The sequence below is a fragment of the Poecilia latipinna genome, unplaced genomic scaffold (genome assembly GCF_001443285.1).
Source record: "Poecilia latipinna isolate Pla-1442-1.1 unplaced genomic scaffold, P_latipinna-1.0 Scaffold136, whole genome shotgun sequence".
Taxonomy (NCBI): domain Eukaryota; kingdom Metazoa; phylum Chordata; class Actinopteri; order Cyprinodontiformes; family Poeciliidae; genus Poecilia; species Poecilia latipinna.
Window position 1 is genome coordinate 192693 of NW_015112752.1, and position 24796 is coordinate 217488.

General features: G+C 36.8%; 1 protein-coding gene and 1 long non-coding RNA gene across 4 annotated transcripts in view; one reads left to right on the top strand and one right to left on the bottom strand.

The window, feature by feature from the left end:
• The window catches only part of ksr2 (kinase suppressor of ras 2), a 114924-nt gene that overhangs the window by 64975 nt on the left and 25153 nt on the right, over nucleotides 1-24796 (top strand). For all 3 annotated transcript variants that reach the window (XM_015028814.1, XM_015028815.1, XM_015028813.1), the window contains 10 exons: nucleotides 8748-8817; nucleotides 10482-10565; nucleotides 10870-10955; nucleotides 12054-12074; nucleotides 12322-12431; nucleotides 13913-14081; nucleotides 15323-15364; nucleotides 18048-18117; nucleotides 22228-22276; nucleotides 24150-24511. In XM_015028814.1, the coding sequence (XP_014884300.1) occupies nucleotides 8748-8817; nucleotides 10482-10565; nucleotides 10870-10955; nucleotides 12054-12074; nucleotides 12322-12431; nucleotides 13913-14081; nucleotides 15323-15364; nucleotides 18048-18117; nucleotides 22228-22276; nucleotides 24150-24511 (1063 nt within the window). The remainder of the gene's footprint in view (nucleotides 1-8747; nucleotides 8818-10481; nucleotides 10566-10869; nucleotides 10956-12053; nucleotides 12075-12321; nucleotides 12432-13912; nucleotides 14082-15322; nucleotides 15365-18047; nucleotides 18118-22227; nucleotides 22277-24149; nucleotides 24512-24796) is intronic.
• Nucleotides 18315-21801, bottom strand: LOC106945252 (uncharacterized). The gene is made up of 2 exons (XR_001424525.1): nucleotides 21280-21801; nucleotides 18315-18474 (listed from the first exon to the last, which is right to left on the bottom strand). It is a non-coding gene; the product is annotated as an uncharacterized LOC106945252 (long non-coding RNA).

A 24796-nucleotide genomic window follows, 5' to 3' on the forward strand; every position in this document is an offset into this window, starting at 1 on the left:
GTTCTTCAAGCGCTTTTTGCTCAGCTCAGTCTTTTATATTTCTGCATGTATTCCAATGACGTCACATGCTCTCTTTAACCTCGCAAAGCTGATTTGCAGTTGCATCACGGATCTCCTAGCAACCAAATCTGGTGCCACATTGGAGGCCCCTTCTTGCATTGGCAGATAAGTAATTGCTTTAAATAACTCCTAAAACATGGCAAAGGAAAAATAAAACAGACTTGGAAGACCTGTTAACTCTGGTATCAGTCCAGCAATGCAGCAGAGATGTGTTGCTGTTTACTAAAATGTTTCATAGAAAAGAGAAGGCTGACGTGTTGACTCACGCTTGGAGTGCAATATGTCTGAGTATATTCTAAGTAATCCAGCTCATTGTCTATCAAGAAGTCATAAGAGTCTGGATAGCAGGAAACTGGGCTTCCATTCTGTTCCAGGTGACACTTCAGCCATCATTTGAAAGGAGCTGCAGTATTAGCTCAGTAAAACGTTTTATGACTGTGAAATTCCACTTCATACAAGTGGATGGCATTGAACAGTGGTATGAGGTACTCAGGTTAAGACTTACCCAACCAATGACTTTTAGAGGATGAGGGGTAACCTTTTAAGGACAGTGAGATTTATATTGTTGTGCAGTTTCTTAGTGATCCAGGACAAGATACACCCAAGTGCTTAAGTAGAAGCAACTAAACTCCTTTTTTTTCTTGAAAATGTTTCACCTCCTAATGCTAGTTTAGATTGTTGAAGTTTTTAAATAATAATCTTTGAAAAAATTACTCTGATGAATAAGAGATAAAGGGGTAAATGAGTATGACCCTGAGCCTCCATATGTTCTATAACTTTATAGATTATATTGTGTTTATATGGTGGTACAGCAGTACATTCAATTCAGGGATAACCTTTAACCTGCAGATTTGTGCAAAACATCCCACTACTAAAGAAAATGATTCAAAGTTGACTGAAATATGAATAGGCCCTGTAGTCAAATGTTATCAGAAATGTAATTTTAGCCTTTTTATGGTACTTAACCATTTTTTAACACTTACAAGGATCTTGAATGCCAGGTGGGAGTTTAGCCAACAAATCTTGCCGACTTAATAAAGGTTTAGCTGCAGTTTGGTTAGCTGAGGGTTGCATCATTATTTTTTGCTGGTAATAACTGGCAAAGATAAGGCAGCGGATCTCTTGGAAACCCTGGTTAGGATGCTTAAGCATGTGTTTAAACTCAGGAAGATGTCCATCTTATGGGAGATTGATGAACAATAGTGTGCCGGTGTTCCTTATTAATCTTAGTTATTAATTTAGTAATTAATGTGGTTATTTTGCTGTGTAAATATTCAATGTCAAACATACATAGTCAGGATTATGTCACCTAACAATACCCAACCCAGGTCATCAGCAAAAGTTGCTTTGCTTGTTGCTCAGCTTACTCATGTAGAGAATCCAAGACTCTCGATTTCCCCTCACTCAGGAAGTCTCTTCAAAGCCACAAAGCCTCTGGACATCATCTGTTTCACTCTCCCTGCCTCCATTTTATTGGCATGCATGAAGCCCTAGTGTCAATGGACTCCCACTATCTATAAGATCTGTAAGATCAAATGTAAGTGCTACGTCTTCAGCCTTTTGAATGCTGTCATCTCTTTATTCAACAATTTCAGTGTCATTTGTATATGTGTGCCTCTGTACTCGTTTGTCAAAGATGATAGCACAACATTCTGCAAAAGGGCTGATCGGCGTGTAGCTGTTGCTATAGCAACTGAGCAACCTGGCTTTATCTCTTGTTCATCTGAGTATTTTTTTCTTCACTTTACACAGGGGAAGAGGGGGGAAAAGTCTATTTTCAACCCCATTCTTAGTTTGTGTTTTGCTGCCATCTCTGAATGTGTTTTGTTTCGCTTTGGAGAAATACTCATTAAAACACATAGATGGAAAGTGTTGTGAATATGGTGTGCAATAGCCTGTACAATATCACTGTATATAACACTCATGTAAAATAATACAGCACATTGTGCAGCTAACGCCCCCACATAATTTTACAGTCCTGCTGAGTTTTTATTTTGCTCTCCATAGCCCACTGTAAGGATATGAATATGAATATCTTTGAGTTAATAAATTTATGCCAGCTTCTGTTTGAAAGTTTAGATTTAAGTTTTGCATCTTGCTCAGTTTTTGATGTTTTTGTTTTCTGATGTTGAGCTGTTGCTTGTTGCTGAGATCGTTATCTTTAAAAACAATTTTTGGGGTTTAATTTAAGTTCTGCCAAGTATGTTAGTCTTCTCTTTGAGATTGATGAATTTAATGATTGTTTTATTTATGAATAGGTGAGTAATATAAATAATTAAAATTTACATAGATGTTTAGCAATTTACTTGAATACTGTATCTTTTTACTTTTGCATACCTGCAGTATCTTTCTCCTCTGTCAGAAACAGTAAAATTTATCATTCAGTCTACAGGGTACCCAGCTCAGTTAAACATTAAATAAATTATATGTAGCTCTAAGTAGGCTCCTAGTGGTCTCTTTACATCTCACATTTGTACACAAATCTGTGCTTTCTTTAACCCATGTGCAGTCAGAAAATTGTGGTTTTTCCGCCATATTTTAGTTTGCATGTCTATTTTAAACATGCTCAGAAATGAACACAACCAAACACACAAATCCCATTCTTAACCCCGTGACATAGTGTTTGTCATTTGACAATTTGGCGGAGGAGGGAGGGCCATGAGAGCCTTGGCTTAATTAGGCCGAGGACAAATGGGAGAAGATGGAAGAGGCCACCCTTGTCTGGCGCCTTGGGGTTTTTAAACTCCTACAGGCTCATCTGTCACACAAACAATAGCTCACATGCATAAACCCGAGATGCATTTTATAGCTTGTTTTGTTGTTTTTACTTACTACAGCATATGTCAACTTTGTGGAAACACAGACATTTGTGTGATTTTATTGCAGTGTTTTAGAAATTTACTGTTTGTACATTAAATAGCTTTACATTGAGATTTTTAATGCCTGTAATAAAGAGAGACTGAGCATTAACATGAACAAAACTTATGATATATATATATATATATATATATATATATATATATATATAAATATATATATATATATATATATATATATATATATAAACTTCTATTAAGTTGAAAACAAATTTGAGAAAAAAAATGCAGCCTTCTCAGAAGTATTCTGAAATCTTCCCTTCAACTTTTCCACATTGTATTTTATTAACTCATACTTGCATACTTCAATAATATAAAAATAGTAAATTGCATTTTTATTCAGCCCCAATCAATATTTAGTAGAAACTCAATTATGAATGCAAGTTTTTTGAAGTATCTTCTTACCAGTTACTCATAATATATAACCAGTATGTTCATACATATACACACGTATATACTCATAATGTCTTATTTTTCTTGCGAACTGACACTATAAATGAACTGAATTTAATTCTTTAATTTTGCTAAGATATCAAAAAATGAGTAGGAATAAATCTCATCCTTCACAGACTCAAAACTGATATCGACTACAAAATATGAAGCACTAAGTAATAGATTATCGTAACTGATCATTTCTGTGGTTTTTGATTGTAATATTTCAATATAAATATTACTTCAAACATTTAAAGAGTATTTTGGGAAGAGACTAAGAAAGAAGGCAGAAAAACATATAATAAAGTGAACAAAAACTACACAACAAAGCAGCTCAGTCTTCATTGATTTAATTTAATCAAAAAAAGTTTGCGCAGAAGTATAAACTTATTTTATCTTTACAAGCCATATGAATTAAATGCATTTAAGTACAAAAATGTATCAAATAGTGTTGGTGTGAATACTTTTGCAGTGTTTTAGCTTTTCTTGAGAATTATTTTGATAGATGCTCAAAAAATACTATCATGTTACTGAATCTGTTATTCCAACCTACTGAAGCCTTGATTCAGCAAAAGAAGTACAAACCATGACTAACATATTTCTCATACCTACAAAAGACTTTAAAAGAGCCTTCTAATGTGCTCCATCATTGCCATTTAGCTTTCTCTTGATGCAATTTTGTCATGGATGTCTCCAGTTGCTATGAAGGTATGCTACTTAGCAACCACATTTGAATAGATTCAGAGTGGAAGAGTAGAAAAGGTAACTCTGTTTACCTTTACTCCAACAATATGAAAGCTGTTACAATGAGATAACCATGAAATGCAACTAAAGAATCTGAAAATAATCTTTTTTTTTTTCTTAGATTTGCTGTCTATCACAGTTTATTCCCTACAGTCCCATACACTGACTGCTGGAGTAAAACTTTTCTGAATGATAGTGCCAAAATTATCATTCTTGAAATGTGTTACAAGAGTTACAACTTTAGAGAAGAGGTTTTGAATATAGGCATATAGCAATATGTTGCATATCAAGCATATGCATTTTTCTGAAAATTAGATCTCTCCCACACCCTGGAGATTCTACCACTTGTGCAGGACTAGCAGTGCCCTCAAAGACTCTTGTTGAAGATAATGTCAACAGCACACTCATACATATACAGAATGATAAATAACTTCAGCCCCGCTGTTGACAGGTCAAGTCATCTGCCAGTTGCCAGCCAGGCCGACAAGAGCCAGATGATGTCAGTTCCCTATTTTATTAGGTTATAGGGATGATTGAGTGTAATTGAGCAATGCATCGGAGTGCAGAGAGACGACATCAAGCCTCCGGAGAGACTGGAGGTGGAGCAGAGGAAGGGTGTTTCAGGAATCAGGAAATGCTCGATGGCACCAGAGCCACGACATTATCATTGTCTACAGCTGGTGATTATTAGCAACCTGGTGATCAATTAATCAAATTGATTAAACTGCTTACAAGATTAAATATTGGCAACACATTCTTTATAGGGGATTACTGAGTTGTTCTGACAACAACAACAAAACCTACTCGATACTGGGAGGGACACGACGCTTTTGGGCAGATGGTATTTTGGTTTGAAGTACAAATTAATGCATTTGAGAACTGCATTTGTTTGAGCAGGCAGCTGCTGTAATTCAGGCAGAATATCTAATAAGGTTGTCTTGGTATCTCTTGGTTCTTTCTATTAGTAACACACTAAGCGCAGTAGCTTCATGCAACCACCAGGGCCAAACAACAACCTTGAAGCATTTTTAGATTTCAATCGCCTCTTTCTGCCCCATCGGGTAAATACTTTGGCCTGCATTATTTATCTTTCTCTAAACGACTGAAGTGAATTTTGAACATGAAGGAAAAAACCCAGCAGAAATAAAAGCCTTTAAAATTCACAAAATAAATAACCACTGCATATGAAATTTTTATGTTTAAATCCATCTCATTTCACACAGTCCCATTTATTGGACTACAGGCATTTTATGCAGTGAGAAAAGAAGGTCACTGGGCATTTATTTCTTCAACGCTTTATCTTTACACTTCCCTGATTAGTTGTTAGTTTCTGTACTCACACAGAAACAGAATACTTTCAAGTTTCCCAGAATTATGTACTCCTGGGATTCATTTCTAGCTAAAAGCATCACAATACTCATGAATAAATTTGCATAAAGACTCACAAAAAAAGCATTTATGTCTGACTTGTATAATATTGTTTTCTTGCCATCTTCACTTCTTCTGATGTTTTTGTCATTTCAGAGTTGAAGTTAATCGACTAGCATTGTGAAGGAAGATTTAAAGTAAATCTTTAATGATATTAATATGTCTGTGGTTGGTGCCATAACTCAGGACTTCTACCTGAAACAGTTGTTGACTTGCTTTGATGTTGGGTGTCACTGATACCAGTATTACTAATTTCAAATTAATTATTTGCCAATTATCTAGAACCAGCACCTTCATTTTTTACAGCACTGTCTTGCACACCGCATGCTAAAAGTACAGTGCAGTTCAACATGATTTTGTCAAAAATAAATGGCACATTGCTAAGTATGGGATGTGGAGGATAGGAGGATGTAAGATGTCCATTTCAGTGACCTGTGTTGGAGCAGTAGCACATCTAAAACATTAGGCCACTTTAAAGCGTTTTCCTAACTTTATTTGCTTTCAGAGTTATCTGTAAACTTATTGGGTAAGTTTGCAGTTGGCTATTGAGCTGATTTAATTTTATGCTATGAAACAGTTTCATTCTGCAGACACATTAGGGGCACTTGTTGACATGTTACAAACTTTAAGGGCAACTTTATCAGAAAACATAGAAGATGTTTTCTGTGAGCCTCATCTGACAGAAACATGCACGAAACTTAAAAAGTTTTTGTCTCTGATGAGACAAAAATTTCTTGATCTTGATTGGATCATTAGATCTTCTTTCAAGAAGATTTTATACATGAAGTGCAAGTCTGTTGGCATGTCCCTTTAGCTCCTAAAGGGACCTAAAGGGACATTCCACACACATACAGAACTTCAGTGCAATACTTCAGTAATCCCCCATCGCTTTATTTTATTCCAAGTTGTCAGACTTTCTTATAAACTCTAAACGTGGTGCTTTTCAAAAAATGTTTCATGTTTGCTGAAAGTCTTCTATTGGACAATGTGCATTGTTTAACCGCACATCATATGCAGCTGTCAAAAATGAAAGTACATATCTCTCTAACTGCGATGAACTTGGTTGAAATACTTTTTGATGGTGCACTGTGCAGTATGATCTATAACTTTGTCAACACTTTTCTACATAGTTATTTTGTTATTAAATCATTGGTACCCTTATCTTAGTGCGCAGCTCCACAGCTAACAAACGCACACAGGTCTGTTGTGTGGGCTGCCATGCTCACCATTCAGTAGGAGGTTACACATAGATGTACTGGGCTGCTCAGTCTCTGCAGGCACTAATGGACCATGCGAAAGACTTTTTTGTGAACTTCTATTTAAGCTCGAGTTGCTCACAATGGACTGCAGACAGCATAAAAGTAGCCCAATCACTAAATGAAACCTGTTGGTAAACCCACAGAGAGATTGAATTGTATTATAGAAAATATTTGATTTTGTTTTCATTTCTAAGGCTTAAAAGAGTGCAGCACACAGAGAGCTTGAATTATTCTTTGCTGCTGACATATGGTTTTGTGTGCTGATGCATATTTAATTAAAAGTTTTGCTTTTTCCTGTTTTGCTTTTATGAAATTTTCTCAACAGTCTTACAAATGTCCAAACCTGAAGTGAATTAGATGACAACTGACTTGAAGACAGGTCAAAAACACAAAATTCCATTAATAGCTGCTTTGTGACACTATTTTCTGGAGTAGATGTCATTAGTTGAAGAATTGAAAGCATAGTTTATAACTAAGGTGGTCAATTTTCTATGTTCTTTCATTACTTTACTGAATTCTTATGTCTTGCATCTGGGTTGCTGTAGTCATGCTGTTATTGTTTTAGTTGTCCTTGTCTGTGACAACTTTTCACATACTCCCTGGTAATCAAAGTAATTAACAAAATGCAATAGTCAAAACATATTTATGTTAGAAATATTATATTTGGATCAACCATACTGGTTGTTGATGCTGTTTGTGTCATCCTTATACTGTTGAAGATTGACTTACCAGTATACACAGCTCATAGTCAGGTTAACTTTTCTCTGAAGATAGTATTTTACTCTAATGGATAGAGAAATAATCTCATGGTAGTTTCTTTTGTCACTAAATGTTTATAACCTAATGCTCTCTGCAGGGTGAAAACTTTATAACTTTGTGTCAAATTTTCTTATCATTTCTACCAATTTCTGCCATATAATGAAACCAGTATTGGATATCTCCTTCTAGATTTCAGAATGGATAGAAACTACATGCATCAATAACCCTCACATCCAGTCGGAAGCCTTTGTGTTTACTTAAAGCTGCTTTTTGCAGTTTGTGCGTAGGAGTAAACTAAGAAGGGCCTCTTTCATTTCAATTTCAGTTCATACTTTTTCGAGAAGTGCAATCGCAAGGGACCTATACAAGAAAAACAGGTCCAGTTTATATACAATTATGAAGAAGCCATCTTTAGTCAGATTAAGTTTAAATCAATTCAATTCTTTTCCATTAAATCCAATCATGTCATCCTATTAAGATCCACTTATTTACTGTCCAATCCTCTCCAAACTAAAGTATAATATGTATTCTATTTCATTGTGTCATTTAATGTCTGTCTGTTGGTAAGAAGATTTTAGAGGACGTTGAATCAACTGGACCCAGTCATTTTCTGCATGTTCTGGAACAACACATACAGAACTTCAACAATACCACTTTGAATAATAGTTTAGGGAACCAGTTACTCCTGAACACCATGAAAACTGTGTGTTGATTGATAAACTCACAATTGCTTTGACTATATTTGCTGTGACAGTTATTTTCAGTTTCTCGGTTTTTTCACATGTAGAGACCAGATCTATTCATCTACTATTATTATGACCACATTTGGCAGTTTGTCCACTTAGCAATTAAGGCTGGAAACAAATTAACTAGCTGTGGATTTGTGGACATCCCAATGAAAACATAGCTGTCAGTGGTATCTGACCATTAACCCCGTCATCAATTAGGATATCACCAAGACATCTAATTTATTGTGACATCTTGACACTCAGTTGTCTGAACTGCTGATTACAGCTGAGACCTAAAGGTTGCTACAAAAGCATGTCCATACTGTGAAATGCCATATGCAATAAACGAACAGTGAATACAAGACATTTAGTCAATTCTTCATAGATATTCTGTCAGAACTACCATTTAAAGTGGAAAAAAAAGTATGAAGACCTTGCTCTTTCTTTGTTCTTTTCTGTAGACACTCTTTCAGTGCCTCGCTGGTCCCCACAGATTCCTCGAAGAGATTTTGGAAACTCAATAAAACACCGGTAAGTCTAAAGAAAATTGCGTTTTGTGGAGTGTTTGAAGTGGTTAATAAATATGTTCCAATTTACGTAATACAATGTTGCAAAAAAAACATGTATTGGCCAACTAAGTGACTTCTTTTGTTTTTGCTTTTTAGTCACACTCAAAATGTTTGCTATCAAACCAGTTTTAATATGAAAGATAACAGTAATAAGTTTGGAAATCATTTTAATTACTACGAGAAGGAAAACTATCCAAGCTTACCTAACCTTATGTGAACAAATATTTGTGCATGAAACCTAATAATTGGTTCTGCTAACAAAACTATGCTATAACTGGCATTTAGTTTGTTGCTGTGGAGGACTTTTGGCCCTATTTCCTAGCAAAATTGTATTTTATTAATGCTGTCAAATGAAGATTTTTTTTTTCTTTTAGGAAGCATCGCCTATTTGCTCTTAAGCTTAAGCTTGCAATTAGACAGAGGAACATTGGGGTGACCTAATAAATAGCCTCTTTCTCTTTAAGAAGCTCCAACCCTTTCCAGCAGTCCATCTTCAGCACATCATCACAACAGTGTATCTCCAAAGATGCCGTTCACAGCAGTTCGCAGGAGTATTGAACTGATAAGTTGCCCAGCAGATGCACAGTTCCACCAAGTGTTTGCTAACTGCTGCTGCTAACCTGAAGGAACTGAGTGGGAGTCGCAGGGGAACTCTATTGTGGGAGCTCTGCTGGATAAATAGGCGGTACATTGTGCTAGCAGGCGCCTAAATGCCCCTGAATTACTTTGATTGAATCAAAGTAACACCCTGCCTGTTCTTGATAAGGGAATGATTTTATAATTTGATATGAACCTCAAAAAGTTGAATTTGCATGACACCTCCCCTTTAACACAACAAGCTATTTGAATTCCATTTGTCTATTTTCAGATTTTCCTTTTTTCTGTGTTTTTTGGATAAATGCATGTGTTTGCACTGCCACCCCCTCTTTGCTGAAAGATAATTTCGTCATGCAGAATCTGACCTCACTGTCCTACATAATTGACAGTCCGCTAAAACATTCTGTCAAATGGAATTGGTTGGAGTGAGGTGTGACTCATTTGAGGCAAAGGAGGGGTCTAATAAAGAGATTTTGATTCTGTCAAACTAGATTAGTCACCTGCCATTAGCCAGCCAGCGACACCACTGGCATCCAGGCGTTGCATCAGTAAATACTGCCAATTGTCACAAACGTGTTTGGAACGGTCAGTCAATCTGCGCAGGGAATTGGTTCTTGCTGCAGAGCACTGTGGTTGTGCTTGAGAAGAGGCTGTGTTGGCCTCTAATCATGAACACAAGCTTGAAAACTCCCAATCACTCAGACCGATCGTTTTATTGACATTAACCCTGTGACCTCACTACTGTGCTTCAGATTGTCTGTCGTTCAGACTGAGTTTAAAAAAGATGGAAAATGAAATGGGCCCAAATTAAATCAGCAGGTGAGGAAATTGCAATGGTAAACACTGTTATACAAGAAGCTCCTGCTTCTTGGTGTGTATTATCCTTGCGTATGAAGAACCAGACAGCTTGCAGAAACTAATTGTGATTTAATGAGCATTTATAAGAAGGCAAATGCCTTATTATGATGAATGGTTTTCTATAACCACATAGGTGTTTATTGTGTTTATTGTGTCTTTTCTTACTTGCAGGTTTTCCACCAAGTACTGGATGTCCCAGACATGCATAGTATGTGGAAAGGGAATGTTGTTTGGACTAAAATGTAAAAACTGCAAGTAGGTATCATGAATATTTGACAGCATTCAATTAAATTTCGAGTAGTAATTTATATCTAATCCCACATTTTATTAGTTATGTTTTTAAAAACAAGTGAACCATATTGATCTTTTATTTCTTTTAATTGTGTGCTTGATATTTGTAACCTCTTTGTTTTCATCTTCATTACATAAATTTGCAGTATTTCTTGTCTGTTGATGTTAATGTTAATGCTTCCTGTTTGCATAAGTTTGAATTCTGAGAAAATATTCAAATGGCAACTAATAGGCACCAATTTAGTCTCTGTATTCTGTTTGCATATAGGCTGAAGTGCCACAACAAATGCACCAAAGAAGCCCCACCTTGCCATCTATTGATTATACAGCGAGGAGGACGAGAATCCCTCAAAGGTAATGTATAATGCTTAATGCATACATTGTCTTGATAAAGACTGCTATAGTCATTTTTGCTTTCACAGTGCAAGACAAGTAATTATAAAAGATTATAGAGTTCACGGAACATGCCAGTCTTTGTCATGTTCCTTCTTTTTCCTCATCTCATTAACGTTACAAAGGAACATCATACTGTACAGCCTTGGGGTAAATGCTAATTTTTCACGGAAGTTGGAACATTTTTATCCTGCATGAATGCATCTTTACCTTAACTTGTGGCGCTCCAGGCACATTTTAATTTTCTGATGTGTGTCAGGCTGCTGGTAATCTGGAACAGGCCCTGTTTAGTATTACCCAAAGCTGAGTTTGTTACCTATATGTTTTTCAGAGTGAGAAATAAGGCAGAAAATTCAGTTGATACTGACAAAATGTTGATTGTTAATATGCGACAAATTAAACCTGTACTAATAAATTACTGTAAAGAAAAAACATCACTAAATTGTTATTTCTATGCATTGATATGTAAAGCTTGCATCATATAACTTGATAACTTCATTGGAGGAGGAAGATTGTTTCACAGGCATTTGTCTTATATTGCTTCAGCTTTAAACTAAAAAATGTTTTGCATCACAAGATAATAATTGCTTATCCTTATATAATAGGCGAGACAATATTGCTCGTCATGAGTCTATTTTGTTCAGTTATTTTTCTAGTAAAGTAAAGTTTGAAGCATCACAAACTGATACTAAGTGCTTGGTTTGCTGAATCAGCTGCCCCAGGCGAAGTCTAATGAGTGGGCAGCTTTATGTTTAGATATTCTAACTTTTGTAGGTTCTGGGAAACTTCTTAACTATTCCATTAAAAGAGAGCAGATGCCTACGCTCCAGATCCATATCTCCCCTCATAATTATTCATTTATTTTTTAAATATCTTGGCTATAAAAAGTGTGTTTTTGTCCCCACAAAAGAGAAACCTTCTAATTACAACAAACAAAATGTTCTAGACTGACTGATGAGCAATGATTTGGATGAGGCACTGTTTATCCTGACACTAACATCACTGAAAACTAAAAACTCCTTTGTCTTCTCCTGCTTTCCCTCTCTTTTTCCAAATAAGATCAACAGGGAACGATTCAAGGTAAGAAGCTCTAATTGGACCACTTCAACAATGCTTTTATAAGAAATGTGACACTTTCATAATACCATAAACTCCTTCAGATATTTTTTTTCTTCATAATGTAAGCATTTCATAACAAGTGGTGAGATTTATTTTCTTTTTTTTAGATAAGAAGCAGTGCTTTACTGATTTTCTTGAAGTTATTAAGCAAGTGTTTAAGTTTCCCACAGAGCTTAAGTGTTTCTCTGCTTTTATTTTTTTTCTATAGTAGCTCGTCTGGTACGGACTGAATCAGTGCCATGTGACATCAACAATCCGCTCAGGTACACAGACCTGCATATCAGTCAGACGCTCCCCAAAACCAACAAAATCAACAAGGTAGGCATGACAAATAAACTCTAAATTACATTGTTTGTAACCTGTCCTACATATCACGTTCTATCACATATGGGAGCGGGTTATGAGTCATTGTTATTTCTCCGGGGATAAGGAAAGGGTACAAAAATATCTTTCAGCGACATTGATGTTTACACAGATGCATTTGCTTCTGTGTAAACAGAAGCAAATGCTTCTGTTTACACAGAAGCATTCAGCCGAACATTCAGCTGCCAAGCTGAATGTTTGGCAGCTCAGGGTTTATGTTTAGTTCCTCTGGAATGAAGTTTACCGTATGATTCTGTATGATTCCCACTGTGTAGCTAAAAGTGAAGGTTTAGATTGAATCTGTGGACAGAGACACGAAAACAAGAGCTTCAGTAGTACTAAACCTTTTGGGCTATTTTACCAGTAGAGCGTTCATGAATCTATTTTAAAAATAATTTTGGGTAGATAGTTCTACATACTTTAAACTTTCTTCATTTCTACATATCGATGTGACTCCATGTGTAAATCATGTAAGAGTAAACAGTCTACCAATTAAATGATCAATTCCAGAACCTTCATTCTGGGTGTGACATGTACCACATTTTTCGGACTATAAGCCGCTACTTTTTTATTTTTCTTCAACCGCCAGGGGGCTCTTTAGCAGGAAATGGATCTTTGGAAGTCAAAATTGGAAATCAAAGAAGAAAGTGCTAATTTTTATTTAGAACAGGCAGTTGCTAGCAGCCGGCATGACAGAGGAATTTCTTCAAACTCATATGATGCAGCTTTTAAGTTGAGGGCTGGTAGTACAGGAGGGAAATGGAGCCGCTGCATGTAAACTCGGCATGAACGAATCCATGGTTCGGCTTTGGAGACGGAGAACTGCGTCCTTAATGAATCCAGAGCGGAGGAGATACCAGCAGCTTATAGTATGGTGGGCTCTATAGTCCGGAAAATACGGTATATGCTGCTCATTGTTAGAGAAAAACAAACAAATTAGTAAATAGAAGAAAAACGTCAAAAAAGCAAAAAAGTGTGTACACCCTTACAACCAAGACTGGCAGCAAGAGTAAAGAAACAATGGGGATTTTCAAAAGAACTGGTTGGGTGTCAAAAATCTCCTGTTTTTGCTACATTTCTGGACAAAGAAGTAAAGCTACAAAGCAGATTTTTTCAAACAAACAAACTAAAGTTTTTCTGAAACCAAAAACATAATTTCTCAAAAGGAAAGCTCAAGGGTATTCCATTATCATTCTTTGTCATCACAAAAGGAGAGATTTTTCCAAGCATCTTTAAAAGCCTGACATGTTTTAGCATAAAAGTCCTTTTCAAATGGTCAAACTGATTTTATTGTGTCTGTGAGAAGCAGATTTTTTGTTGTTGTTATTTTTCCACTGCTTTGTTCATTGCTTTGAACTATAGTTTTGAAGATTTTTATTTCAGGGGCATGATTGATAATTGTATTAATTCAGAGATTTTTTCCTGTCTCTCTTCAGGATCACATCCCAGTCCCCTACCAACCGGACTCCAGCAGTAATCCATCATCCACCACTTCCTCCACCCCATCCTCCCCGGCTCCTCCGTTGCCCAGCAGTGCCACTCCGCCATCACCACTGCATCCTTCTCCACAGTCGGCGCGGCAACAAAAACAGTTCAACTTGACCGGTAGGAACAAAGTTAACAAAACATGGTTCAGCTTCATGTCCAACTTAATGACCCACAAGAACTGAGAGGTGTTCAGTTGGCTGGATGTAGGAGGTTTACCAGTATGTGTAGTTACTTATCAGTAGAGCATTTCAAAAGATATAATATATTAGACCACAGAGTCTGCAATAACTGCCACAGTATTTAAACTGACCTGCTCCTTGCACAATAGAAATACTGTAAATGAGGCAATAAAAAAATGGACACCCCCTTTAAAATTAAAATTAATGTTTGCAACCTTTTGTATTGGCTTCAGTTCTCAAAGAATCTACATTCACTGTAATAAATCTCCTGAATATGGGTTTATAAGTGACAGAAAGGTGAAAAGTACTACAGAAGCACTAGAAGAGAGTAAGGTGAATTGCTTTGTTTTTATATGAAGAAAAGAAGGTAAGAAGGTAAGAAACTTGAAAATTTATTTCTCAGAATCTGTCGTTCTAAATCTTAAAAAGTGCAGACAGGATCTTAAACCCTGCCCAAACTAAACTTTTGTAAAATACATTTCCTTGTTTGAACCTGCTGTCCACACTCAAAGTTTTTGATAAAAAATATTTTCAAACTGGGAAGTTCTAAAAATATTTGATGTGATTTAAGCATGTAGACTTTCTAAAAACAGTGACATTGAATCCGACATTTACATATGCAAACTATGATAACAGTGGCGTGACTTCTTGGAACAAAATAAAGAGTCATTGCACCTACAGCTGACTTTGTTCTGACAATTTTTCCAGTAAATTTCAGATGTAAGCTAAAATGTTAATGACTGAAAAATTCTATGCAGTGTTACTGAAATGAGTGTCAATGTCTTTGTAAGAAGCCTAGCACAGCTTTAGCCATGCTCAGTATCTTTTGTACTTTTGATGCAGTTAACACCGACCTTCTTTGCTTTTTTTGATTGAAATTCCACTGTTAGGTGCAGATTTTCTTCAAAAACAAAATATTATAAGGTGTGACACTCAGACCTTGAACATTGTGGAAGCCTAGAAAATTTCTACTTTGCACAAAAAGTTGCAATTTTTGCTAATTTTTGCATTCCTGATTAAATTTTTTGAAAGACTTGTTTTTTTTTATCTTAACAGGTAAACATCCAAAATGCAGTTTTGTATAAACTTTAATAATTTCATTGAAAATTAAAATGCACTTTGTAATCACTCTGTATAGATAATTTAACTCTGGCTCATCTGTTTTTCCTCCTTCCACAGCCTCCAGTTACTTCAAATACAAGCAGCAATTCATCTTCCCTGGTAAGACCCCCAGTAATTTATCATTTTAAATCCTTCAGTGCTTTGAAACCAACCAATGATGAGTAAGGAAGAATGTTTTGATGTCAGTAGTCATTTTTTCTTTCTTTTCTCACCTTGGCTTGTTGAAGACTCTTGGCTCCTACACCCACTCATGCTTGTCTCATTTGGGGTTCCTAATGATTTGTCAGAGCCCAGATTCTCTCGCTTTTGTCAACAGTGGTACCATTCACCAGTAGCTCATTTGGCAGCCTATTACAGCTGGGAGAACCTGGAGAGGTTTGGGGGAAAAGCAGACGGTGTAGCTTGCAGAGATCTGTTGAGGCAGGTGTTCGGAAAACCATGTGTTTCTGCTGTACTGCGGACAGCTGCATGTGTTGCTTATTGTCGACTCATATACTCTTTTTAGTCGAATTTGCGTTAACCGCCTTAATCATCTGCATAACAAAACTAGTTTGTCACTTTTTGTGAGAATATTATGTGGAAGTTGATCCAGTTTAATACTAATGTCATAATAAGTTTAATGCTGGTCCTCGTTTACAAAAGAAAACACAAACCGCTTTTACAGGATATAAGGTGCCTAATGGCAAGACAAGCATTGTGTTGAATGTTTTCGAATGTGAATGTAATAGCTGTGATAAATCTGTGTGGGATCATTCATGTCACAGCATTCATATGGCTGAAATATAGAGATTTGTCACATAAATTACATATTCTATATGAATGGTTCAGATTGGACTCTGAGCGCTTGCAGTCCTTCTGGTTTGCAGGTTCTTGGAGCCAGTCCATGAAAGCATCCAGAAAAGCACCAAATGAAAAAGGAAAAGCAGGTCCCTCTTGCTGTGAGGTGACAGTGCCAGCTTCTAATGTGCCATGCAACTGAGGGACTTTCTGCAGCTTGCACTTTGTGTCACAAATTGTCACAGTGTGTTAACACAGGGAGCAGTTATGATGTGTCTCTCAGAGGTTGAGTCAACACAAAAGCTGCCCTTACTTCATATTCCCTGTGAAATGTTGTGCTGTCAAAGAACAGAAAACATAACTTAAAACTTTACTCATATAGCCTAATTTAACAGGTAACATAAAGTTATTAAATGTACATACAGTTCTTAAATTATGAGGTGTGATGTTATGCATGTGACCTGACCTTGCCTTTTCTGTTTAAACAACAATCTATTATTTAAACCTGTTGTAAATGGGTTATTACAAAAATCTTTCAAAAGGGTTTTTATAGAAACTTGGTGATTCCAGGATGCCACTCTTTACTTTTGATCTCCATTGGTAAGCTTTAGAGGTTTTTCACTTACCATCCTTGCAAATGTTCATGGTGCCAAGATAAGTACGTCACCTCATCTAGCTTTGGTTGTCACAGTTGAAGTTAGTTTCATTTTATTACTTTTATTCAGGCAATGGGCACATTTGGCAAGATGCTGCTGTATTTTCTAATTAATTAGTTAAAAAATCAACACACAACACCTTTAATTGAATGGCATGTTTTTTTTTGTCTGTTCAGCTTTTAAAAATGGCTAAGAGAAGCAATATCATGTCATATTAATACCACAGGGAAACTGGAAAGCATGCATTATTAAATAAAGGATCACTGGCCCTGTGACCAAAGTACACATTTAAAGAAATGCTTCAGATGAATATAGACAATTTTAGATTATTTTAAGAACATGTTTTTTCATAACATCGTCCCCCACTGAATAATTCCGCCGAAATTAAAAAACTGGATTGACGTGTTTTTTTGGGTGAGTGGATGCCACTGCAATAAAACATGGATGTATTTTTAAGGGACTTTACCCATCCTTAGCTGTGGTGCCAATAATTTTGGAAAGTCCTTTTATGTACAGCACAGTAAAATATGAAGTTTTTTTCCCCTACATATACGTATCCCATAACACCATGCTAGTCAAAATTTGAATATACAGACATTTTACTGCTGGCATTTTTGCATCTAAATCTTTCTGTTCTGCATTTTTATTGAGAAAAACAACTCACCAGATGAAATGAAAAACAATTGCTTCTTCTTTTCAATCTCTGACCATATTATTCTTCAGAAATGACAACCATTTTACCAAAATACTCCAGTGCTTGCATGATTGATAAAAGGCATTTTTTAAATCTAGTTTTTTGTTCCTTTTTTAAATCAGAAATGATGAAGAAGTAATTCATGTATTTACCTACATAAATGTAATTTAAAGATGTCTTAGACTGGTTTGCAGATTCTAAATCAGGTTGTGTAATTTATGAGAAATGATTGTAGACTAAGATTAAATCAAAACCTTTACACCACGCACAGTTCCCGTCTCAGAAAACACATAGCAGTTTCTCTCTCTGTGTTTTTTGGAGAACATGGATTTGTGTCACCAGCTTTGTGAGATCTGTTTTGCTACAGCCAAAAGCGGCAGTGGCTGGACTCCATGTGCATAGTCTCTGCTGTACCAGGAAGTTTTACAATTTAGACTTCTGGGGTACGTCCACCTCCAGTCCAAGTGGATGTGATTAGGTTGTAGCCTTGGCATGACAATAATGTAATCCGCTCCTTCTTCAAGTCTTCATTTGACAGAACCAAACAATTGTGCTTACCTAATTCATAGATAAGCTGAACTAATTTTATATACACACATATATTACTTTGATTGCTTGGATAAATTATAACGTGTTGTGACTTCAATGTCTCCAGATGTTACACCAGAGGCGCCTCCCAGTAGAGCACCGCAAGTCATTCTGCATCCGGTCCTCTCTGAACAGGGGTGAGTAGAACACATACTGTTATCCATCCATCCCTTTTCCTCTCTCTGTCCTTGTCTGACAGGATACCGTGTCTCCTCCTCGCACTTCTCTCTTCCTCTCTGTGACCGCCGCTCAGAGGCCAAGTCAGACTTATTGGAGCACAGATATTTGGGTGACAATTTCAATGTGAGGGACGACATGACGATTACTCAGAGACTAATGTTAGCATGGCCTTTACTTCACGCTACACTTGGGATGCCAAGTGGATTTTCACTGAGTCTTTGAGGAAGCCACTGGTCATGGGAAAACATCCGGAAGAGGAGGATAGGTGATGAGATGCCTTTCGACCCCGATGTTAATTGGATTAGCATCTCAATCTAACACAGGAAACAAGAGAAACTTAATCCACAGGCAGATGGTCAGTTGTAATGATATAATTGTTTAGTCTACATTGACAGAAGAAAATACCAAAGTAATGTTTTTTTTGTTATTCATATAAGCTATAGATGAAAAAGCTGATCCACAGTAAAGGCACATGTTTTGACATCTATGTGCCAGAGTGATGAAACTGCTGCCAGCTTTAAGATCAAATCTTTAAATAAATATCTCAAAGTAAGAGGAACCAATTAAGCAAATTCATTTTTTGAACATAACTAATGACTTTCTTTCAAAAATGGCTTACCATAATCCACTGCTAATGGTTGGCAAATACAATTGTTGCAGTAACTCAAGTGAAACATATTATATAGATCAATTACACAGAAATTGATGTTTTTAAGCCTTTACTTCTGTTAATTATGCTTTTCTGCTTAAGGCTACTGAAAACATGACATTTAATTTCTTGGAAAGCTAGAATATTACATCTAACCAATAACACACATTTAATGCAGAAATGTGGGCTTAATGTAAAGTATGTTTAAGACTTGTCATTTGCAAAATACACTTTTAATCTGACAAATGAGCCTCATCAGAACAAATATTTTATGGCTGGAGATTTTTAATGAGCTCTGGAGGAGCAAAACACAGAGAAACTGATTTAGAAGTCTCCCTTGCAAACTATACATTTTCCCCACTGTGATTAGTCAGTCAGTTCATCACATTGTTTATCTCTGCTTCTGTGGTGCTCAGAAAATACTCTCTACTTGTTCATGATGCATTCTGTCATCTGCAACTGAATAATTTTAAATGAGTACCTCAGAATAATATTCTAAACGCTCTTCTCTCTGAATTCTGTGACTTAAGTGAAGCACTTTCAGTTTTTTTTAACTGCTTCTCTTTTCTCTCTCTGTTGTCTGTGCTTTGACAAATGTAAACGCATCAGTAAAGTTTTAAAACCTATGTTCCTCCTTCAGCAGTGTTATTGTCCCTCTCTACCCACATCTTGCTATCCTGTTACAGAAGCAGGTGACAGATTTCTCTGGCCTTAACGGCCTCATCCCAGGGTTAATGAGGGCCTGTTTCAGACCTCATCGCCCTGCAGGATTCCCTCATTAGAGCAGAGATCGAACCGCTACCATGAGCCTCTGGCGCCACAGGAATCACATTATTTTATAAGTTGCCTCACCTGTAGTCTCTGCCCAGAGTCCAGGAATGCTTTGTTAACAAGTGCTAATGTACCTCTGGAGAGGTTGTTAGAGGTTACACACTAATGTTACACAGTGTGGGATATGAGGGCTTGTTTTAGTCATGTTATTGCCTCCCACTGTGCATGAATCTGGGGTCAGAAATTAATTGGGCCTCAGGGTGAAAATGCACTTTGAAGTTAATAAAAAGATTGAGACAAAAAAAAAAACTGAGGTCACAAAATGGGAGTTTCTTACATTTCTACCCTGCTCAAAATGTATTCATAAATCCATCATTGTCCTTTTAGCGTGTTGTGGAGTGGTGCCGGTAATTTATTCATAAAAAGAAAGTCCCCAGGATTCTTTCTGATATAATATTATGAGATATCATGACATGTGATGGCACAACAACAGGAAAATAAAACAAATTTCAATGCAAAATAAAAAATATGTTCGCGGTCACAAAAAGTTCTCAAACTACTTCATGAAGAAAAACAATATTCTGTGATTTCAGTTCTTAGGCCGCTGTGACAGAGAAGACACGTTCTGTGAAATGACTAAAATAAAGCAGATGTAATTTCAGAAATGGCTCGAAGCTGTGAAAGTGGCTCATTTCATAGTCATTGAGGTGGCCTCAATAACAGACCTCGCGTTTAACAAAGGGATTCTACATCAGCGGGACGGCTGCTCTTTTGGTGTCTTGTTGAAAGCAGACTGAAAAAAGGTTACCAGTGCACAGACAAAGGTGGCAAGTAGCTTCAATATCCAGCCACGCAGGCTCAGATCCACATTTTTTCTCTGCGGCATATTTATTGCGTCGTGCTTTGGTGCACAAAAAGTGTCTGTAGGTACAATAGCAAATATTTCAGCTTCTCCAAGATTGCTCCACACCCACAGGCACCCACAGTTTATCAGGTGCAGCTGCAATCAATCAGCAATCAGTGCAGTGAAGCAGCAACACAGAATACACTTCCATACAATAAACAATCCAGTGGCTCTTTTTTTTTTTTTTACAACATCCACAAAACTTTGATGTAAATAATTCTCGTGTAATTAAGGCAGAAATAATGCTTCATTTGGCAAAGTCTCACAAGTCCGATCCAAAAATATAGTGTATTTTCTTGACTGAATAAGATTCTTTTTCTCTTTTGAAATGCATATAAAATCAAACACAAAATTTGTTTTGAAAACATGATAAACAAAACTTGAATTTATAGCAATGTACTCAAATGTATATGCAGAAAATATATAGATACAACTTTAAAAGGATATGCTGCTCCCCAGGTTTCTTAGCAGTCTTGGCAGATGTCTAAATATGAGGTGACATACGCTACGTTCACACAACAGGCACATGCGACCCATATCTGACCTTTCATGGCAGTCTCTACCACCTGATTTTGACACGCCCACCAAAAAAATAAAAAATAAAAAACTTTCCCCCTTCCATAAGTGGTACTTATTCAATTATGTATCCAATAGTTTTCAAAAGGTCTAGGCTGAAAGATCACGTTGAATTTTTTTACATCACTGACGTGAGACATGCATCATAATTCTGCAGCAGAAGAAACCAGGTGCTGTAAATCTAGACACAAGCAATGATGGAAAATTAAAGTATCTTACCCTTCAAAGTGGGAAAGACAAGCAAACATAGCATTCAAGGTAGAGGTGTTGCTCTTCATAAGTCAAAGTACGGCTATTAAAAACAGCCACTTAGCGCACCCCACTTGTTAAATGCCACTCCTGGTAAAGACGTGTGAGAAGGTTTAAAATAATTCAGTCTTTTGTTCCATTAGCATAATTAAACACAGAACATTTCTGCCTTTAATTTGGCTGCATTTGTTTAGTGAGGGAAAAAAAACAAATTAAGAAACAATTGTTTTTGTTTTGTTGTTTTACGAAATTACAGAGCCACAATTAGTTGCACCCCTAAGAATCCTATTAAAAGAAATGGAAATTAAGCTTTTTAATTTATACTTGTGTGTAGAAGCTTTTAATTAGTAAGCCATGACGGGTAAATAAATATGACTTTGACCATTTCTGTTTGCCTCTTTTCATGTTAAGAAAGACATGTTGTTCCGGTAAGGCAGATGCATTGATCTGCTAATATCTAAAAAAAGGCTAACCATTGTAAATGTGGCCACATCAACAGTCAGACCAATAAATAACCTTAAAACAAAGGGAAGTTTAACAAGGACCCAATTTTTTCTCATCCCTATACACATAGAAAAGGATGTTAAAAAGTGTAAATAAATAAATAAAAATAAATGAATCTGAGGATCTGAGCGTGCCAGATGTCTGACGCTCTATCTTTATCTGTCGAAGGTTTGCAGCTACACATTACAGTAACTATTACCAACATATCACACCTTTCTTTCACAACCTCCATTTCCAGAGGGAGTTGCAAATGTCACAGTCACTAAAATCATCTGTCCACAGCAGGTGGATTTCTGGTTAAAGCCTCTGCAGTGTCAGAAAATCACTTGATCAGTTCTTTAAAAGTGCTTAAAATTATATGAATGTAGAGACTCTATTAGCTTATATTTTCATTGAAACTTGCTTTTCTTTCAGGAATGAGGGCAACCCCTTACTTCAAATCGAAGTGGAGCCGACATCAGATGTGAGTCCTTCTTTGATCGATCTGAATTTAGGTGTTACTTCAAGTTTTCAGATCAATGTGTTGCTTTGCATTTCCACATTGCCGTGTGAATTTGTGAGTGAATGGGAATGGAATGCAAGCAGAGCTCTCACCGTCGCTCGTCACACTCATTTGCGTGGTTTTCCCACTTAGCATAATTTGTCTTGGCTCTCTGAGGTGCCTCCAGGTAAGTTATGCGTCAAAAGCAGCGAGACTGCTGCTCGTCAGTTCTGTTTCTGTAACAATGATGGATCCTGAGAAAATGTAATGCAGATTGCTTTGAATTATATCCCAGCTGGCATCTTTGAATAGCCTATTTTCACTCTTTCAGTTCATTATATTTAAAATCAAATCAGTGCAACTCAGCCACCTTTTTTCCCTCTGGTTGTTTTCTCTTTTTATAACTCCATTTCCTTTGGTAAGAGCCTGAACAGCAGTCTGCATTTCAAACACACAGTCCAGATAACAATGAAGTTCTTTTTTTAATAGGAAGGCACTGATAATTGATAAGCTATGAGTTTATGTTCCAATTTGAATAGAATGGAAATTCAGACGCTCCTTTAGCTGGAACTTTTAAACAAGGACATACAGAAAGAATACTTAATTAATGCTTTTCTTTACTGCATTTTGTGGGACATTGATGTCTGTGGGATTCTGTGGTTCATTTGTTTTACCTATGTGCTTTTTACATTTTCAAATTTATTTGTATGTTCTTTTTTGTAGATTCTAGAAGATTTTTTTTTATATTATCTACTTTTAATTGTGAAATGTGAAAAGTACAGAATTGATCATATTTTTTTTCTTTGCCTTCCTGCCACAAGGGATCATTACTTATTAATATAGAGAGCAGAGATTATACCATGTCCCTGTGTGAGAGCAGTCACTGCAAAACAGGATTTTACTGTTATTTTTCCATGATGAGACTAAATTGATGCTTTTATGCTCTCTTAAGCATCTTATATTAGGGCAGATAGTAGGTGTAACATAACAAAAAACTGCAGTATCTGTGTTTATATCCTAGTGAATCTAGATGCATGTCTTATCTCTGATGTTTAGTGTCAATACTTCCAAATCCAGGATGTTCCATGACAGAGTCTGAAAGGGATAAAACAGAGCATCTTGTTAAGATTTGTTCAGCTTTCTTATTACCTGCTGAATGTCTTGTTATGAACCAAAGCCTAAATGAACCACGGGCATATCTCAACATCATATAGGAACAATTTAAGCTTCATTTTAAATTGTTTCTTATGTCTCTGTGCGATCTCTGGATTCATTTTTAAGTACCTCACTCATACTGAAACTAGTTAATTTTGAGTCATATTCACTCACTAACAGAGTCTACACTGGGCAGTGTTGTTGTCAGAGCAACCTGATAGAGCTTAGTGTGGCGTATTCACTGATTGGAAAAATGGGACTTTTGAGTTCCCAACCGGCCAATCAGCCGTCAAGGCCAATCAAACTGAAAATCATCCAGTTCCAGTGATACTCTGGTAGTAGAACAGAAGAATACGATGACTTACAATTGCAATCATCAGTACAATATCTATATGTGGAATATTGCAACCACAAAGGATTGCTTGGATACTGGTTGGATATTAGATTCACAGTGGCATACATGCAAATTTGTCCTGATAGATGGATCTGGAATTTTGTAGGAGAGTTGCAAAAGTTCATGATTGGAGAGGGCATTGTGTTAAAGGAAAATATAGATAAAAGCCAGGAAAAATGTGGGTTATTTGCTATAAATATGTTAATCCCCATTTCCAACAACAATATCACAGAATATCACAGTTACATGTTATTCTGATAACCTACAGTTCTAATTCCCTAGTTTGTGTTCTTTGCTTCACCACAGAATGAAGATGCCAACAACGAGGACTCCGGCGATGAGTTTGAGGAGATGAATTTGTCCCTTTTGTCTGCTCGCAACTTCCCACGCAAAGCCAGCCAGACGAGCATCTTCCTGCAGGAGTGGGACATCCCCTTTGAGCAGCTGGAGATTGGGGAGATGATCGGCAAAGGGCGCTTCGGCAAGGTGTTCCACGGACGGTGGCACGGAGAGGTCGCCATCCGACTGATCGACATCGAGCGGGACAACGAAGACCAGCTGAAGGCTTTCAAACGGGAGGTGATGGCGTACCGCAACACTCGCCATGAGAATGTGGTGCTGTTCATGGGGGTGTGCATGAGCCCACCGCATCTGGCCATCATCACCAGGTAGGGAGAAAAGATGATGCAGATTATGTTGGGACAAGAAATCTGGGAAGACAGTTCTGTTGCGGACTGAACGTGTTGTGTTGTTGCATCTTCTGTTTTTATTGTCAAGCTTTTCACAATCAGAAGTATTTTCAAACCGACCAATTTATCCGTCAGTGGGAGAAAACCCAGGTGGGGATTGAAAGAGATGAAAATCGAACATAACTGCGTAGAAAATGTCTAATTCTGTACATACGTAAATGTATCGCACAGGTTTAAATAGGTTCTGTGTTGATATGTGGGTGT